Below are 19,945 nucleotides of genomic sequence, written 5' to 3'. Positions count from 1 at the left end.
AATCTTCTATGGACATGCACCCTATTCTTTACAAAGGATAGATAAAGAAATCTGGTAAGGATCAATTAACTAGTTTTGTTATTCTTTGTTGTTTGGCTGCATGCAACAAAAAAAAGAACAAAACAAAACAACACTACAACACAACATGTATAAATGTAAAACAATGTTTGTATATTTTTTTTATTTAAATGAATGTGATCTTGATTTTTGAACACCAATCACTTACAATATAATTTACAAGATTACACTTTTTAAAATGAAAAATCGTACTTGTGATTAAAAAGCATTATTAGTTTCATTTCATAAGGTAAATATCAGCACAAAGTTACTTTATATTTTATACTACCCTCCACTGTTTGAATTATCTATATTGTATGTTTATACACATTATTTAGAATGCAAGAGTTATGTATTTACAAGGGCAACATATTCTTCAATCTCCATTTTAAATGCAGTTTACTACAATAATTATTCTTTCAGATGACTCATTTAACAGTTAAATATTGTAACCCTATCCTACTCATTGTTCTGTTTCAATGTGTTATTCACCTACAAACTTTTTCCTCACTTAGTGTTTGCGACCTTTACATATACAAGTACAATTTGTATTCTTGTGATGAATTTACAAAACGTATTTAACGCAAATGATTTAGTTAAAAAAAAAAACCAATAGCCTGAGATTATTTACATACAATGTACTTTCACTGCAGCAAACCATTCACATATTTAACACCTTTTCTTTTTTTCTAAATATTGCAAATCAAACAGTTCCTCCTTCAATAAAAACAAACCTCACCAAGTATTTCCATTAATCAAAATGACAAAAATGTTAAATTTGTTGTATAATAAAGTGACTGTTTGTTGTTACTTAATGTATTTGTAGTTTACACTGGTTCATCACTATTGGATTAGAGGTTTATAGGTATATGTATACAGTACAACTCTAAATTGTGACATACCGTATGTAGAGATGAACGTCCTACTCTACTATATACCCTTCACAAGTAAGATATATCCCTAGCGAGGTCTAAAAACTGAAGATAGCCCACTTTGATCATAAAAAATACTAGCAAGACTGAATTATGAATTATTGGAATAAATGAAGGAAAATATATGCAATGTAGTAAGAAATCTAAATTATGGCGTTGTGCAATTTTAATGTGGTCAAAACTCTCTATAAACAAAACAAAATGCACAATCACTGCTTGTAGCACTTGCCAAAACTTACATTACAAGCTGACTGTTTACACAGAAAACCAATGTCACTTTCCAAATTAAAACTAATAGAAGTATCCAAGACAAAGACATTTTACAGTGTTATATACGTTATATATATATACGTATGTTTTACAGTGTTATTCATATTAGATGTGCTGTGGAGATTTAATATATCATCTCAATGGACTTTGCTCAGAAACGTGCTCAAGAATCATTGTCATTTCCTGTCAGTTTAAAGGCCTTGGACTTAATTTTCAGGCTTTCTGACACAATGTCTCATGTTAGAAAATAAATTAAACAAAACAATAAAGAAATAAGTTATTGAAATATTTTTAAAAGCCATTCAACATAATACTGCGACTGCCTACAAACATGATGAACATACTAATAAGGTATCTAATAAGAATATATATACTTAAGAGTTTTATTTATGTTTCTATTTCCCCAAACATTCAAACACATTTATCTACACACCTGTGTCTGTTGGCCGATATACACCCTACATAAAATAGCTGACTAAGCATTCAAACAGCACAAGGTCAAAACAAAGTATATTCACAGCCAAAAATGAACAAAACTGTTCCATAAACTGGACCCGTAGACTAAAAGAATAAACAAACATTGTTTTGTCTTAGTTTTATATCACTGTATTTTTTTTTTTTTTTTTTACAAATTTAAATGGCAAACTCAGAAGGTGTAATCATTTCATTATGTTCTTCAAAAGTAAGACTGTAAAACTGCCACTTGCATACAACCGAATCTTATAATAGTACATATATATTACACAAGTTATTTTTACACTTTCTAATTAAAAATATGTGTAATCAATGTGCATATTCCTTGACACCACTAAACAAAGTCAGCAGCAAAAACATTTTATTTGCAAGTTTTTTTTTTTTTTTTTTAATGTTTTTTAGAGCTTTACTAGTCTTCGAATCAAATGTACCCTTAACAATCATCTTAAGGCATCAGTGTTTTAAAAATAAACCACATTACTTCAAATTAAACTTTAGCTTTAAATGTTTCTTAATTATGTGGCACAAGTGTATGGTACATAATAAAACTCATTACATGTATGCATACTATGATGATCAGATTTTTCTTTACTATATTACACAGAGCATTATGCATAATTAGATTACACATTTCACATCATTTTTCACACCATTCATTGTGCTAAAGCAGTCTGGCAGAATCCTCATCTTCACTGTGCCGTCTGCTCCGCAAGAGAAGATGTGGTTTGCAAGACCAGCCTCTATCTGCATTACCCCAGTTCCTATGTTTCTAAAGATGGACTGCCGAGCATGCTCATTGATGAAAGTGTGAATCAGACTGTGCGTGGATAAGCTCCATACCTGTAATAAAAAGTAAAATAAAAACAATAATATAAAAAAAAAAAAATAGACCAAGTAACCACTGTATGTCTGGCCCTTGATGGTGGCTGCTTTCCTGAAGATTAATATAGTTAAATTTGAAGAAAAAAGCAAACACTAATGCAGACAAAAGTTTCTGTGCTACCAAGGATTGAAGCATATTTAAAAAAAAATAATAATAATGATAATAAAAATAATTGTTTTTCACACACACACACACATATATATATATATATATAGTAAGGGATTGGTCAGTTAAAAAACGTAAAAGACAATGCAAACAAACTGGTTGGTAAACAAATTAATTAATATAAAGTGTTTGGGATCAAAACTAAAGATGGGTTAATGAATACACTGTTAATTGATAATGGTTTGTTAAATAAGGGAGATTAAAAATAATCAAATTAGGTTTAAAATAAATAGTTCTTATTGTGCATAGACAATACATGGGGGCATTAGGGCCAGGTAGAAGCTACTGGAGTCAGGGGTTGGCTCCAGTTCAACTAATTATACAATTTATGTCCTGTCAATTGTCTTTAACAATGTAATTGTTTAGCATTTAAAAACTCTGTTTTTGGGTGTTGGATGAGGGTGATGGTAGGAGTTTGGTTGGAGAGTTGGAGAGAAAGATCTGGTTATTGTGAGATTGGAAACGGTATTTGGTTTACGGCTTTGGATTGTGAATTGGTTTTTGACGACGAGGGAACAGGCTTAGCCTGCCTTGTTACTACTTAGAGAAAGAACTGTTTAGATAGGGCCCGAGAACAGGTTAGTTTTGTTTATTTTTCTTTTTATTATTGTAAACAAACACACGTTACAGCATTTCCTGGCATCCTGTGTTTAAAGTGTTTATTTGGAGAAGAAAAACGTAATTTCTTCGACGTGTCTCGTTAATCCATCACTAATTATATATATATATATATATATATATATATATATATATATATATATATATAATATATAATAACGTAAGTAATTTAGATCTTCTATTTAACATTGTGTAGGAAGTCATAATAGTAGTACAGTACTTCATGATAGATTTCAAAATGTCACAAAACTACAAAGCATGTAATTCAATATGTATTCAGCAGGGGTGTGTGTGTGTATGTGTGTTTTGTTCTTCAGAGAATATAACAGAGGAAAATTACCTGAAATTATGCTGGTCTGTGTTTCAAACAATATAATTACAATGGCCCTTTATTTCCATTGATATTATACAAACTGTTAAAAGCTCTCAGGAGACTCGGTCTCTGTTCGATAAAGTAATCTTACCTTCATGCTCCCCTCTGCAGAACCAGTAATAAAGTACTCCTCTGTTGGATCTACAGCAACAGCTTTAACGGGGGAGTCATGCGCCTGAAAAGTCTGCCTCTGCTGCCTCTGATGGAGCTCAAACACACAGACGAAACCCTTTCTGCCACCAGAGATTAACAACTGGTGCTTTGGAGCATAGGTTAGCACTGTGGCTCCACTATCGTGGCAGATAAATGCTGGAACAGGGAAAGAAAAGATCAGATTCAGCTTCATTGAAGCTCCAAATATAACACAACACAAACCATCCCAAAAGCAAAAGCTAACTGCAATATTGTAACCCTCACAGCGACCCACAACCATTATAATTTCATGCCTATGCAGAATCAGATTGCTCTAATGTGTTTAATACATATTGGTTTAGCCTTGAAATCCTAGAAAATTAGATTCTGGGACTTCTGTCTAGGGACTACTGGAAAAAGCCATGCAGAACATGCACTGATAGATACTGTGCATGAAGATTGTCTCCAAACCATACAAAAGTGTAGCAAACAGGCTGAAAACATGTATAATATTAAAATATCTTTTACCAATATTCTATGAAACATCAGCCTTACCATGAATTATGGGTAACATGCTTCACATGAATATTGGGTACTCAAAGAAAATAAAAAAATTATAAATTGTTCAGTGTAGATGAATTCAGTCCTCGACTTCCAAACTAACACATATCCAGGATAAACTGACCTACCGTGGACCAGACTGTTGGCTGGTGTCACCAGAGTATCCCACAGACATACATTTCTACAAAAAAAGGAAAATAGAATATTTAAACCGAAACACAATTACATCTGTAATGTGTATCACTTCCTAATACCCATACCACTGTGTGCTATACTTAAAGATACAATAGTCTTTTGTCGACATTTTTATCTATTGAATGTTTTTTTTTTTTTTTTTTTTTAGTATCCTAATAATTGTCTGCCTGTGTTCATGTTGTAGAAGGTTGCTAGGCTATGATGTCTTCTTAATTAAAGAAGCTTACCTGTTATCACTAGATTGTCCTGCGGTTGCTATCAAGGAGGATGAACCCACAAAAACAAAGTCATTGGCTGTTTTGTTATGACACTGCAAGGTCTGTAAAACAACAAAACAGTTCCACTGTCATTTTTTTATTATTACAATTATTATTAAACAAAGGCATTTGAAATCAATAATATGCTTACCAGATATGGTTTTGGTGTGCTTCCTATTGTGTTGGTCTGCCAAAAGCTCAAACATCCATCAGCATCAACAATGCCAAACTACATTAAAAAAATAAATATACATTTTAAAAATGCGCTCTGCTTTGTAAAATTAAAATATGTGTTTGTTATTTGAGTTCCAAATGCTTTTCTAATTAATGTACAGATTTCATTTTTGACACTGACACATTTTTTGACATTGGGAAGCATTTAGTTCAAGGATCAAACTGTTCAAGGTTATGTGAATTGTGAGCTAGTATAAAGCAGGACATAGTTCCATATCTTCATTCAGGTTTACCCATGCTTTGTTCTTGTGTATCTATGAAGCTACTTGAACTAACAGTAGGTGTTTGCAAGCCAAGTTAACAAATGATTGTGGATAATGTAATCTTATATTTCTGTCAATCTATTGGAGATATGTGCGCTGAAATACTACAGGCACAAGAGCACAATGTTTGAACAGGATGTGTAATACACACATACTTCCTGAGTTTTTCGACATCACTAAGACACTTGTAAAGTAAAAGCGAAATTGTCTACTGTACAAGCAAAGGTGTTTTCTCTACCAAGCTTTCACCCACATCAGACAAGGCATGTATTTAAAACATACAGCATAACACTGAGGAATTTTTTTTTTTTTTTTTTTTTTTTTAACCACTCAAGCTAAAGTTTGCATGAGTTAATAATCAAAGTGATATTCAAAGAAGTGAAAAAAGTGAAGAAGTGTACCTTGTTACCCTGATAATTAAACCGTATCCTTGTGACCCTTGAATTTCCTGGAGGTCGAAAGCAAATAATCTGCTGAGAATGACCCCACTCAAACATCCGAACACTGCCATCTTGTGCACCTGTGAGATCTAAAACAATAAAGGACCAGTAAGTAAAAGCTAGGAAGAACCACACAGACACAAACACACACCAAATTAAAAAAAATAAATAAAGTATAGTACTGCAAAATAAATTACAGTTTTGAGCAGGCAGGAATGTTTTTCATAATTAATGAAAAGATACACGCACACACACAAGGGTAAGCATCCAACTCACAGTATGGTAATGTTGGATGAGAGGCCATCCTTCTTGCATTGTTTATATTCCTTTTGATCAACTGTTTAAAAACAAACAAAATGTTCATAAATTGCGTATCGCAACAGAGCTACATTGCTTGCATACCTAGTAGAGGGTGATGGGATTTTTAAAATTTTTTTGATGTTATCACAAAATACTGTAGTGATGAAATGAGGCAAAACACAATCACATGTTGGCACTTGAAAATGCAAGTGAAAAAACAAAACAATACCCCCAAAAAAACAACATCAACACAAAATTAAAATGAATTCCACAACAGTCAAGCGCACAATATTGTACGAATTGCAGCCTTCTCACCCTTCACTAGTATGACCCTAGAAAACAGAAGCAGAACTATTTCACCGTACATGTAACAAGTGGCCAAACCTCTTCACTTACTATACAACACTGCCTACACATACCTGAATGGTAAGTGCTCCTGGCTACAAGCTTACCTCCTTTGTCAAATCCTTTCTGATCCCATTTAATTTAGCTGAATATTCCTGAATATTGAATGATTAGCGCAACACAGAGGAAGAGGCATGTAAAGAAAACAGAGGTAAACAGAAGTGGTTTAACTAAAAGGGTTGAGGGAAGACAAAGTATAGAACGTGGAAGGAAGCAGCAAACAGTACATGCTGTCATTCCTGTAGGAACACAGTTAACAGGGATATAAAGGGAAGTAATGAAAACAGAGAAACAGGGAATTTAAAACTTTCTAATTTTTCACACAGAAGCTTAAGGAAATTTTAAAAAATGTTATTCTACACAGATTTAGTTGCACAAACCAATAATACTTTCAATACTGACTTTAATTGGGCCAAACACGAAGTTACTAGGGTATGAAATATCATTTATCTTAACTATGTGTTTTGCTATTCAAATTGACATACTTTTTAAAAAGTTTAGAGTGTAACCATTAGAAATCACTAGGCTTTGATGGTTGAAATTATATAAACAGAATCTAAAAAGACATTAGTTCAGATAACTCTGATACGTCTCTGTTTTTTGTTTAAGAATTTATAAAAATTTCACTTGTTTCTCATTCTGGGAAGGCTACACCTACATCACCTATTTCCATATGGCACCTCCTAGTGGATGCTTTATAAATACTATGAACTAACTGTACTCTTATTCACACATGCAAAGCAAAAATATATTGGGGGGCATGTAACCAGATCGACCGACGCAGAGCTAAATTGGCTGAGTATAAAGTAGCGCTCTTTCATTGCAAAATTTTACTCCATCCCGAATGTATTAACTGGCTCAAAATTAATGAGGTACGGCATAAGCTGGCACATTTAAATGCATAAATACCCTGTGTCTGTGTCCTGAAACCCTCAAAATGAGCTCTCAGTAGCACAGATTAACAGACTAATCTGAAAAACAGCACCTCCTCTCCGAATGGGCTGCCTCAACTGAACAATAGGTAGGTAATCTGGAGAGGCTATGAGCCGTGTTGACTAAGTGTCTTGATTTAATAAAAGTGTTATTATTATATGACGGACCAAATATACATAATGAAAAGGATATAATGAACCAAGTTTATTATATGACGAATACAAACAAGTGTACATAATGAAATGGCTGGTATCGAGATATAATTGTATCCTCAGGGAGATCAAAAAGGGTAATGCAGACCCTAAATACTCCCCCTTCTTCTCAGCACTCTCCCTCTGTTCCTGGGTTGTTCAGGGAGGTTAGGAGTCTGTACTCTCCATCACTAGAAAGGCCCCTGTAAATTCACGATATCACAATTTCACGGAAATCGTGTATTTGACTGCCTACCGTGAAAAATATGAATTTTATTTTCCTTACAGTATTTTACATTACTGTACTCTTCACCTCCCCTGTTAATTGTTTTTTTTTTTTTTTTTTTGAGCAAACACAGACCATTTTAAAATGACTTGTTTCCAGCAGAAGTTTGTTACATTTTTAAAGATTGTTTCAATAGTGACTCGAGTTCCAATGTACATGTTTAAAGAGTTGACTCAGTAACAAGGCTATATGTTAAAATGTTTCAGCCTTGGTTTTTGGGTGATGTTCTTGATGAACTACCAATGATAACACATTTTAGGCAACTTGCACAGTAGAATATAATGCAAGTAAAAAATGTGTTTTTCTTTTAAATAAAATGTTGGTTTTGTGATACTCTAAAATTATTATTATTTTTTTTTTTTATTGTCATTTGTGAATTTCCTTTAGAAATGCAGTTAATTTTTCCAGGCCCATAGGATTGCTGCCATAATGCTCATTCCTATCAGGTGCTTTCTTATTTGGGCGCAAAGAAAAAGTAAGACCAATTTGAAATCTGCCTTATTTGTGGACCCTTTAATGGCTGGCATTGCTGTTCTGCTTCATAAATCTAATTTTAATATCACAGACTTCTTTTACAAATGAGCCCCACCTACAGTTGCCTATGTATATAATTAAGGAGTAACATGCCTTACAATGCATGGCTAATGGCGCGGTGAAGCGCACTGCACGGTGGAGCGCATTTTGGCAGTGCTAACACGGCCTTAACTTGCCAAAAGTGCCATGATACATACGGAGCACTTTTAAGGCCGGCATAAACTTGGTACTATGGCCTTAATGCTTGATACATAAGAACATAAGAAAGTTTACAAACGAGAGGAGGCCATTCGGCCCATCTTGCTCGTTTGGTTGTTAGTAGCTTATTGATCCCAAAATCTCATCAAGCAGCTTCTTGAAGGATCCCAGGGTGTCAGCTTCAACAACATTACTGGGGAGTTGATTCTAGACCCTCACAATTCTCTGTGTAAAAAAGTGCCTCCTATTTTCTGTTCTGAATGCCCCTTTGTCTAATCTCCATTTGTGACCCCTGGTCCTTGTTTCTTTTTTCAGGCTGAAAAAGTCCCTTGGGTCGACACTGTCAATACCTTTTAGAATTTTGAATGCTTGAATTAGGTCGCCACGTAGTCTTCTTTGTTCAAGACTGAACAGATTCAATTCTTTTAGCCTGTCTGCATATGACATGCCTTTTAAACCCAGAATAATTCTGGTCGCTCTTCTTTGCACTCTTTCTATGTCTCCCTGTTTATGTCCCCCAATATATTAAAAAAATAACTTTATATTTCAGTTTATCCTCCATCATTTATCATACATTTGTTGTCTGTTTCAAAGCTCTTTTCAAAATGTGTGCTCTAGTGCACTGATGTTTCAGATCTGTCCTCTAAAAAAAATAAAAACAAAACAAGTGCTCTGGATTTTCTGTTCCGTACCACGTCATGGATTGTTACTGCTGTGTTACCTGTTTGACAATGTGGGCAATAATCCTTATGTTATCAGAGCACTAAAGCAGACAATATAAAAAGAGCTATGAAACAGACTTTAAAGTTCTAAGTGTAAAAAGTTGCCAGGATGTTATCAATGAAAATAAATTATAGGTCTGTTATTTAAACAGGTGTAGCAACACGTAGGATGTGTAACGCTTTCTTCTTCAGAAAACCCTGCTACTTACTCTTTAAATGACTGCTGTTACATAACAAGTGATATTGAATGCAACGGTATGCGCAGTTCTGTAAAATACTTACCGAATAGCAACACCGTTCTGTTACATTGTGAATTTACTGTTTACGTGTTTCAGTGGTTTAGATTATCAGTGGAGCGGTTTCACAATACATGCATGCAACAGTTTTATCAACTCTTCTAGAATATACAGTTCACACCTGTAGCAACCACTTATGTCTTCAAAGACAGTTTGCCATTTAAGTTTCATTTAGTATTTGTAAAATTATTATTATATATGTTTTTACTGTTTAGGTGTTATATCTGTCTCAGTACTATTTACAAGTCTCATTTTTACCTACCAAGAGACACTGTTTTATGTAAATACAATCTGACCAATTAGATGATCTTTTGGATAAACCAAGTCCAAAAATGTGTCATTGCTGTTGGTTGCTAGAGTGCTAGATGTATTTAAATCCAAAAAAGACAATCTTAACCCTAAGCTCTACTACTTTAATGAAAGTATCCTTTCATCATTTGATAAATACAGCTAAGCTTAGACCTATTATCTCTGGATCTGATGCTGAAAGACTAATGGATACCTTTGTTCCATCTAGGATTCATTATTGTAATGCACTTTTCTTTGGTCTGCCAAAATGTGTGGTGTCTCACTTACAGCTCGTTCAGAACACTGCCGCAAGTATTCTAACTATAACCAGAAAAAGTGTTGTCTTTGGATTCCCCATTCCACAAAATAATGTGTGACTGGGAACTCTGCTGCTTCCACTGGCTCTATAATATAATATATTCAACTAATATGCTAATCTTCAGTCAATTCTGATATTAAGAACCCTTACCACAGAAGCTCCTCTGCCAGTCTGCATGCCGCCAAGCCAGGGCATATTAATGGGTGTTCCAGGACTGCTGTGTGTATATGGGGTAGTACCTTGGATACAGCTGAGATCATCACGTGCATGAATCATCAAGAAATCCTCACTGCTGAGAAACAATGCAGCAAACACACAGAGGACACAACTCAATAAATATCCCATTAGATGCCTAAAATGGAGCTGTGATGACTGTGGATGGCCAGCAGGTGGCATTATAAAGGGCTGCACACATTTTGGCTTCTCAATTTTCTTAGAGAAATAAATATCCACATTATGGTTACTCAGACAGATTTTCTTTTTTTTTTTTTTTTTTATTAAACTATTTGTAAAAGAAAAGAAACTCATTAAGAAACCACGTTTACAAGGGAAAAGACAAAGTCCTACAGATACTCTTTTATCCAAACTGCTCTGGAAACATTACAGAGGTTTGTATAAAAGGACATTCAGAATTATTACTGGTGGGAAATACAGTTCAAGATAGGATAAGATAGTTCAGATAAATGGGTTAAACTAAATGGTACAGCAGCATGTTTAGACACAGTTAAGAAACAGTGAAGAAAAACTATTCACAGTGTATGTTGTAACATTGACAGTCAGTTACATTTCAGTACTCACCCTTTATTTTCCAATTCTACCTCATCGTCGACCCACGTTAATATCTGAGTTGCGAGGATTGCAGACACGTCCAGCTCCTGAATGTCATGAGTGGAAGCTATTGCTATGCAATTGCGGTTAGCCTGGCAAAACAAAGGCACGTTCAGCATTCAAATCATTAAAATGTCAAAACATACTATGGGGTTTATTCAACTGATCTAAACAGCAGAGGTATTTCAATCTAAATACCGCCCCCGTGAAGAAAGATCAAACTTTCAACAGATAAAGTTAATCTCTTAAGTTTATTCATGTCTACAAAAATTATGACATGATTTATATTTGCCACTGTTAATTGAATAGACCTATGTGTGTTAAATTGGACATCTGCACAACACTTAGATGTGCACTTGTGGTTTCTTGGTTGTTTTACAGTGACACATTTATTATGTGAACTGGGACCAGTGGATGTTTGTAAAATTGATTTGTTCTGATAATCAAATTACTGTATAATTGTTAATATGGCATTCCAATCTACCAGAATGCCACGAATAACTTCAGTACAATTGTACCTATAAATATAAAATGCACTGTTCTGTATAATATTTTAAATACAACAGAGGGCTGGTTAGTGCACTCTCTATGATAACAGGGCAAAACAGCATTGCACATCACAGGTTACCAAGGGGCTGTTAGAAAAACAGGTCATCTTTATGATGATACATACACTCAGCTTCTTTCTCAGTTTTTTTCTTAAAGTTTACCTTATTAATAGCAAATGCTGTAATGATGTCTGACTCTTTATGGATAATTCTTGCCTTTCCACCAGGATATCCAAGATCTGCTTCTATCTGTGGTTAAACAAACACAACCTCAAAATGTAACTTGCAACAAGTAAAAGCCTTTAAAAAGAGCTTTTTGTTAAATTCTGAAAACAATCTTCCTTGTGGAGCTACAACAATAAGACAATAGCAAATACTGGGTCAAATGCACAAAGCCTTTACTGGGAAAAACATAAAAACAGGGCTCTTCAAATAACCACTGAATTATTCATTTATACGAATCCACTGTAAATTAGAAAGGTTTTAAGAAAAGTTAGAAATGCTGTATCATCTTCAAAGAAAGAATTGAAATTAAAAAAGAGAAGTGGTACAAATGCAGGGCTGGATTAATGCTTTGTGAATGTACCCAATATGTTTCTATAAAATGTTCTGTAACAGTCATTCATCCGTTGTTTGGTACTGTACACAATGGATGGATGAATCGATACCCACCAGTCACTTCTCCTCTAGACGAATGACAGCTCAGTCACCAGTGTTTGTCCTACTGGTACTTATTTTTTTCTCACAGAGATGCAACAGTTCAAATATCCAATACACATGTAATCCTTTTTCATTTAATTCTGATAACTGCACAATACTTTAACAGTTAATGTGTCTATTAGATAAACATTATTTCCATGTATATGACTGACTGTCATTGTAAATAGTGTAATCTCATATACTTCACACACATGTACCTGTCAGTATCTAAGAAGTGTGTGTATTTTACAAGATCCTCCAACACAATTATGTGCGAAACAAAACACCAGAACATACTTACAAATAACACATTATAATTATATCTTAAAAGGATTAAATGTATTGTTGTATGAACATAACACTCTGCCACTTACAGTGCAGAGAAAAAAATTGTGAACCCCAACAATAATTGTGGAAATTTCATAGTTTTACCATGACAGCCTTCTTGAATCAAAACCAGTCTTTTCTTAAATATCCAGTAGGGTTTATATTACACAGTCCCATGTCTTTTGAAACAAAATGATGTATTAATTATACAAACAATGAGTAATTAAGCTTCAGAGTATGTGAAAAAGTAAGTGAACCCCTGGTTTTATCAGCTCAATTAAGGGGATAATTACTATCAGGTGCTTACATAATTAGCTAGATCTTCAGGGGTGAGTTTGGGAGGCCCCACCCTATATAATGATTAGAAACTTGTGAGTTTGGTCTTCACCAAACACATCATGCCATGATCAAAAGAAATCTCTAAGAATCTCAGAAAACACAGTTATTGATGCTCATCAGTCTAGAAAGGGTTACAAAACCATTTCTAAGGATTTGGGACTCCACCAATCCACTGTCAGACAAATGGAGAAAGTTCAAGACCACAATCACTCTACCCAGGAGCGGTCGTCCTACCAAAATCTCTCCAACAACAAATTGGAAAATCATCAAGGAAGTCACAAAGAACCCCAGAGTAACATCCAAGGATCTGCAGAATGTTCATGATTCAACTATCAGAAAAAGAAAGAAACAAGAAAGGTGTTCATGGAAGGATAGCCAGGAGGAAACCACTGCTCTCTAAAATGAACATTGCTCCCCGTCTGAAGTTCACCAAAGAGCACACAAATGATCCAAAAGACTTCTGGAACAATGTTCTCTGGATAAATGAGCCAAAGGTAGAACTTTTTGGCCTCAATGAGAAACGTAACATTTGGTGTAAACCAAATACTGCGTTCGAACAGAAGAACCTCATCCCAACCGTCAAGTATGGTGGTGGAAGGGTGATGGTTTAGGGCTGCTTTGCTGCCTCAAGACCTGGACGGCTTGCTATCATTGACACAACCATGAATTCTGCATTGTGTCAGAAGATTCTAGAGAAGGATGTCAGGCCATCAGTCCGTGAGCTGAAGCTGAACTCAAAGTGGGTCATGCAGCAAGAAAATGATCCTAAACATACAAGCAGATCTACAAAAGAATGGCTGCAGAAGAAGAAATTCCACATTTTAGAATGTTCTAGTTAAAGTCAGGACCTAAACCCCAATGAAATGTTGTGGCAGGACCTGAAGCGAGCTGTCCAGGGAAGGAAGCCCTCAAATGTGAGTTGAAGCAGTTCTGTCAGGAGGAATAGGCCAAAATTCCTCAAAACCAATGTGAGAGACTGACCAACAGTTACAGGAAATACTTAGTCATTGCTGCTTAAGGGGGTGCCACCAATTACTGAATCTAAAGGTTCACATACTTTTTCACACATGGATATTGAATGTTGAATCATTTGTGAATAAATAAATCTTGAAAAGTATCATGTTTGTGTCATTTGTTTAAACAGGTTATCTTTATTTATTATTAGGACTTAGAGTGAGATCTAATAACATTTTAGGTTTGAAATATGTGAAAATCCTAAGGGGTTCACAAACTTTTACTCGGCTTAAAATTTCCAATAAATCCATTCATAGAATTCTTATTATACTGTCACTTATTACTGTTACTTTTAATACCTGCAATTGTGCCCAATTAGATGCTACTGAAGTAAGGCACTCACTGTTAATATTGAATTAAACTTTAAAAGCACCATTGGCAAATCACATACATTACTCTGCTGCCTCAATACTCAATTACAATTTACAAATCTACACTTTAGAGATTCAGGGTGCAGGACATTTCAATTTATATAAGCTGTTAATGGGATTCTTATATCAAAATTACTTTTTACTGGAAATTGTAAGCTTTTGACATCTACTTTAAAATTATCATCAGGTTGTACCTTATTGATGTTAGGTTCCTCCATCATAGTATTTTTGGCATTTTCATTGTGGTCCTCTATCAACTATATCATAGGAAGAATACCCACATTGTATAAAAGAATGAGATGAATCATGCAAAGCAAACAGAAAATAATTAAATCACTCAGATTGTATTAATATTACCTTTTTTTAAAAGCATGCAATATCCGGATGTGAAAGAGAAAAGATCTTGCTTAAGCTTCACCACAAATTATATAAAGGTGTACACAAGCAAAACACTTAAATCACAGGAAAGGGTAAGTAATCCGATGGTGAGCATAATTTTCTCTAGAGGGAATGGCATTCATATTTAACTTGAAACTTAATGCATGCTAATCAGAAAAGCGTAAGGACCATGCAACAGAACTGTTAAATGATACGAGACAGAAGGTACCCATGTAATTAAAACATGCTTTCATATGTACCTCATTTTGACCCCTTTTCTTGGTGAATATATTTCGAATGAAGGTCTCCTGCACCTCGTCCTGCTTCACCAGGTATTGCCAAAGCCTTTTCACTGTGAGTGCAGAGCGTTGCTTTGACCTGAAGCAAAGAACAATATAACGTTAGCGTGCAATATTCAACTGATTATTAATTAGTGTGCAAGATATAGAACACTGTCTATTTGTGATGGTCATTCATTCTGACTAATTCCCTGTCACTAAGAATATTTATTTTTTTATTTTTTTTAAATGGAGGGAAAAAACAACCTGCAGACTACTTCACTAGCCCAAACCTTCTAGACACCCAAGTGATCTCAATTTGGCTCCCAGTGATCATAAGTCCAAGCTATACGGCACAATTTTATGGCAGCATTTGCTTGACAGATCAAGAGTGATCAGACTTCAAATGTCCACAACTGCACAATACCTCCATCACATTTTCAGAGTAAAAATCAGACCCTGCAATATCACAAGGAAGAATATGAACATTGGGAATGCAATAAAATGAACGCTTACTCACTTGAAAGGAGTGTTAGTGGGCTCCAACAGTGCTTTGTGGCGGAGGATGGCAGGGCCAGGTGATACTGCATCTTCAAGAGTGTGTGAGGAGATGAATTTGGAGGGTGGGCCACCAAAAATCTCCAGCCTCTTAAGAAGCACTTGCTCCCACCTCTGCAGTGTCTTCAGAATTGAATGGCAAAGTGGGGAGCCAACTGGCAGTTCTGCATGTTAAAAGGACAAAGATTTTACAGCATATCTAGCTGAAAGAGTAATACGAATCTTGTGGCAGAAAGGAGTGTGCCAGCTACAATTAAGTCATTGACAGAAGAATTATGAGATCATTGACAGAAGATTGAGATAAAATTGATTTATTAAACAAAATACATTCTACCTTAAAAAAGTGTGTACATTAATGCAAAACCATTATTTTAATTATATGGCACAAGGGAGTCATGGATGTTACCTGAAAGATCATGTCCTGCTATAGGATAGAAAGTCTTCAAGTTGTAAAGAACCATTTGCACCATGGCCAAACGCATAAGTGACCAGCTGAAATAGAGCCATTAATTAGCAACACTCATACGTGTAACCACTAAAACAGAAGCAACCTAATCCTGAGCTATGAAAGAAAATAATTCCAAATATACACTTGCAGAAATAAAACAGATTGGTAAAATAAAAAATCACCTTAGCATAATTTCTTCAAGCACAATTAACTAGATTAGATCATGTCAGTCTAAGGGGGGGGGGGGGGATCAACTAATGAGGGACAAAGACTTCAGTTAAAAACAAAACAAAACTATCAGATAGTACAAGCTGAAATACAATCCCTGTCTGTTAGTACCTATGTTTCATAATCCAAATTAAATCAGAACATTTTTTTCTCAGCAGGTTTTACAGTATCAGCACACATGCAATATTCAGCATTGTATGTAGTTTACTGTTCTTAAACCACTGTAGACATTTCTTATAATATTAGTAAAAATGTTGATCTTGTTAAATTACTCAGGTGCACTGTATTGCAACTGTCCTTTTATCACTAAAGCAGCAGATGATGATCACACTACAGTTCCAGTTCCATTGAATAAATAAAAAAAATACCTATATGAGTTGGGATTGGAATGTTCTTGAAGTTGGGTTTCTGAAACATAAACATCTTCTTCTTCATCATCATCATCTTCGTCGTCACTACCTTGGCTCTCCTCAGAGTCATACTCCACCCTGCTTTCCGATGGTGGAAGAAAGGGCTAACAGAGACACAGACAGATATCCCTTTAAGATTGGCCTTTGCTTTCTGGACAATTAGGCTAATGCCATTTTTACATCACTATTTAAAAAAAAAAAAAAAACACAATTTGTAAATGCTAGCAATACCTTTGCTATGAAGTAATCCCAGATACTAAGTTCCGGCGGAATGAATTTCTCTCTGAAAACAGGCATTTTCTGGTTCACGACTGGCGAGGTCGGGCTCTGTAGACTTTCTCTGCTTGCCCCTTTTGTTGACAAGAGCTTGAAACGCTTGTGGTGCTTCTCCGATTCATCATTAACAGTAGTGACTAAAAACAACAGTAACAATGTAATATACACATTAAAATACCATCATGCAAAGAAATACAATCTGCTTTCACATCCTGATAGTTGCCCACACACTTGCATATGCACATTAACTTATTTCCTGTTATACAACAATTAGGTGCCTGAAGCAAAGCAACATTCTAATGCTACATGCTTACCCATGTAAAACTAGGATAGTGTCCAACAAAGCATTTTGTAAATATTAATTTCCTATTAGCCAAATACCAATGAAGGGCATATTTCCTTATTACTGAATTTTTAAACTTTAAGAATTACACCTTTCCTGACATTTGACTTACTGCTGTAATAAACTGCAAGGGGCAGCTAGGTTTAATAAACCTGTTTCTGATTATCCAAAATTTGTCATTCTTAAAATTGTCCTTACTGTGGGTAATTTGTACTTTCCTGTTTTGCATTCCTGCAATTTTGTTTTACAGAACTGGAAGTATCACTGTATCTATGTCTTAATACTGGAAGTAATTATTTGCAACTTTATCTACTATACTTTGTCTGATGTATTTCAGTTCCTTCAACTCTTTTATAGCTATGGGGGAATGGGAAGATAACAGAATTCTCACAAAGGAAAGATGTTGATTTCAAGATTCTGTTTTATTACAACTTTTATGGCAATGAGGACTGACGTATCTCTTAACATTAACCGGGAGTTAAACCAGGAGTACAGTGGCTTACCTGGTTTAATTGCTCATGCATTAGTTTGAATGCGTTTTCTGCTTACTTCAATATTTACACTGTTTTTAATTAGTCGATAAAATGACAGCATTTTAATAACACAAGAAGGAATAGAAAAATGAAAAAAACACAAAACGTTTAAAAATCACAATATTTTCACAGCACTGCTTATGTCAGGAATGCATACTTTATACTTCCTTGGAGAGGAAAATAACAAATGATAATAATGTTCTAGCATTTCCTAGTTTATATTTAGCCTGTTCAGAAGAAATGAAAGAATATTTTACACAACTATGGAGAAGACCAACACATTTAAAATCCATGCACATGCAACAGGAGAGTTCAGTGTATGAATACAACGGATAACAACATTGCATGTTTAAAAACAATCATTTTACAAAATACACACACAAAATACCTGATACTGTTCAGCCTGGAAGCTTTTAGCCCATCAAAAATAATACTGAATCTGAAATGTGCAGAAACACAGTACTACAGTACCTGACCAAATCTGATGAATAATTTAAGCTAAGTGAACAATCTTTTTCTACATAATTTGTAGATTCTGTAAATTAATAAAGACAAACCTTTAAAAAAAAAAACATACGTCTTTAACTGATATTTGTATTACACTGCAGTGTGTGGCAAAATGTGTTATAAAATTGTGAACAAAGTCCATTAAATTAAAGATACTGTTGTGCTATTCTTTCTCTCATAAAATACAATTGGCAAGGCAGAACACAATAGAGCATATTATTTTCTTAGCAAGTCTAAACCTCTGTGCAAAACGGCAATCCTGACAGCCTACTCACCAGCATCTCCAAAACCCTGTGCTATATCAGTCTGAGAGAGATCCCAGGCAACTTCACTGTCTACTTCTTTAAAAGTAACAGAAAGTAAGAAAGTAAGGATGAAGAAAGCAAGAACGGGGGTTTATAGACACAGTCGGCGCTGCCTAATTGGGATGGTGATGGTTCTTCCCAATGCTATTTATGTTGTTTAATTGGGATACAGCATTTTCAAATGATGAATGGAGATTGCTTTCAGAGCAAGACAAGTTCATGTAGCATAGTGCAGTGAGTACGTGAGTACGCTGTGACTTGCATAAATTACAAGTCCTGACGGAGATCCCTGTGGTTTCTCAAGCTGCTGTGGCTAAGAAAGTTGTAAAATAAAAAACTAATTCATTTTGTTTAGGTATAAAAATAAAAACAATTGACTTGTATTTTAAATTATGCATTTAACATTTAAATTATTTTTCTTTTCATTTAGAAACAAAAAAGCGTGACTAAGGTTGTCTCAAATGCCTCTCATTTAATTGGGACAGCAGCTTATTCGGGATATTTTATCCTGATATTCCCGACAAAGCAGCACCGACTGTACGAAGAGCACATTCTGTGATTCCAGAAAACATTCAAAAACATTAAGTCACACGTATTTTGCACAGTTCAAAAATTAAAATAAATAATCACTAAACATAATGGTCACTATTCACAAACTAACTTTTATTTTTTATTTAGCTTTGATTTATTAAATAAAGATTTATATAGGCTAACCTTTATGGTAACTGTTCTTTCATAAATAAACAGAAGTCTACAACAGCTTCATGGAATTCAAATGGTATTTAAAAGAGAAAACCGTATTTGACTAATTAAAAAGTTAAGGGTGTATCCAAATGCTTTAAATGTAGACAGATCTACAGTAAATGCCACTGTCCTTTAAGTCACAAAATAGCACCCTTTCTGACATCTGACACTTCTCCAAACAGAAATGCACTATTGAGATGGAACTGTTTGGTTTTTATAACCTTGGTACACAAATTCCAATCAAGTGACGGTATTTATATCCGTCACTGTTAAAATCAATTGAATGAACAATGTCTTTTACGCTTCAGTCATACAACTTGTAAATTGTGCACAAGTCTGTAATGTTGAGTGTAGTCCTAGACTATATTACATACTCTAGACCTCTTTAGATGTTTGCAGTGCGTGTGCGTGTGTGTGGTTATGTGCGTAACTTGTGAGTTAAAGCTTTGTGGATTGGTTCCAGTGATGACAGGTTTCCAATTAAA

General features: G+C 34.7%; 1 protein-coding gene across 8 annotated transcripts in view; it reads right to left on the bottom strand.

The window, feature by feature from the left end:
• Positions 1-166: 166 nt before the first annotated feature.
• LOC121315319 (dmX-like protein 1) overlaps positions 167-19,945 on the bottom strand; it is a 71,548-nt gene continuing 51,769 nt past the window's right edge. For 4 of the 8 annotated variants that reach the window (XM_041249363.1, XM_041249356.1, XM_041249378.1 and 1 more), the window contains 16 exons: positions 16,984-17,165; positions 16,711-16,856; positions 16,073-16,158; positions 15,629-15,830; positions 15,091-15,208; positions 14,647-14,709; positions 11,865-11,951; positions 11,125-11,246; positions 10,477-10,618; positions 6,131-6,191; positions 5,816-5,943; positions 5,069-5,146; positions 4,888-4,979; positions 4,594-4,646; positions 3,864-4,081; positions 167-2,573 (listed from right to left, as the gene is read on the bottom strand). In XM_041249363.1, the coding sequence (XP_041105297.1) occupies positions 2,352-2,573; positions 3,864-4,081; positions 4,594-4,646; positions 4,888-4,979; positions 5,069-5,146; positions 5,816-5,943; positions 6,131-6,191; positions 10,477-10,618; positions 11,125-11,246; positions 11,865-11,951; positions 14,647-14,709; positions 15,091-15,208; positions 15,629-15,830; positions 16,073-16,158; positions 16,711-16,856; positions 16,984-17,165 (2,000 nt within the window). In that variant the 3' untranslated portion in view covers positions 167-2,351. The remainder of the gene's footprint in view (positions 2,574-3,863; positions 4,082-4,593; positions 4,647-4,887; positions 4,980-5,068; positions 5,147-5,815; positions 5,944-6,130; positions 6,192-10,476; positions 10,619-11,124; positions 11,247-11,864; positions 11,952-14,646; positions 14,710-15,090; positions 15,209-15,628; positions 15,831-16,072; positions 16,159-16,710; positions 16,857-16,983; positions 17,166-19,945) is intronic. The other 4 variants (XM_041249370.1, XM_041249386.1, XM_041249373.1 and 1 more) reach the window with 2 other exon arrangements.

This window comes from Polyodon spathula, chromosome 1 (assembly GCF_017654505.1).
Source record: "Polyodon spathula isolate WHYD16114869_AA chromosome 1, ASM1765450v1, whole genome shotgun sequence".
Classification (NCBI taxonomy): domain Eukaryota; kingdom Metazoa; phylum Chordata; class Actinopteri; order Acipenseriformes; family Polyodontidae; genus Polyodon; species Polyodon spathula.
This window is presented reverse-complemented; position numbering and strand designations above follow the sequence as displayed.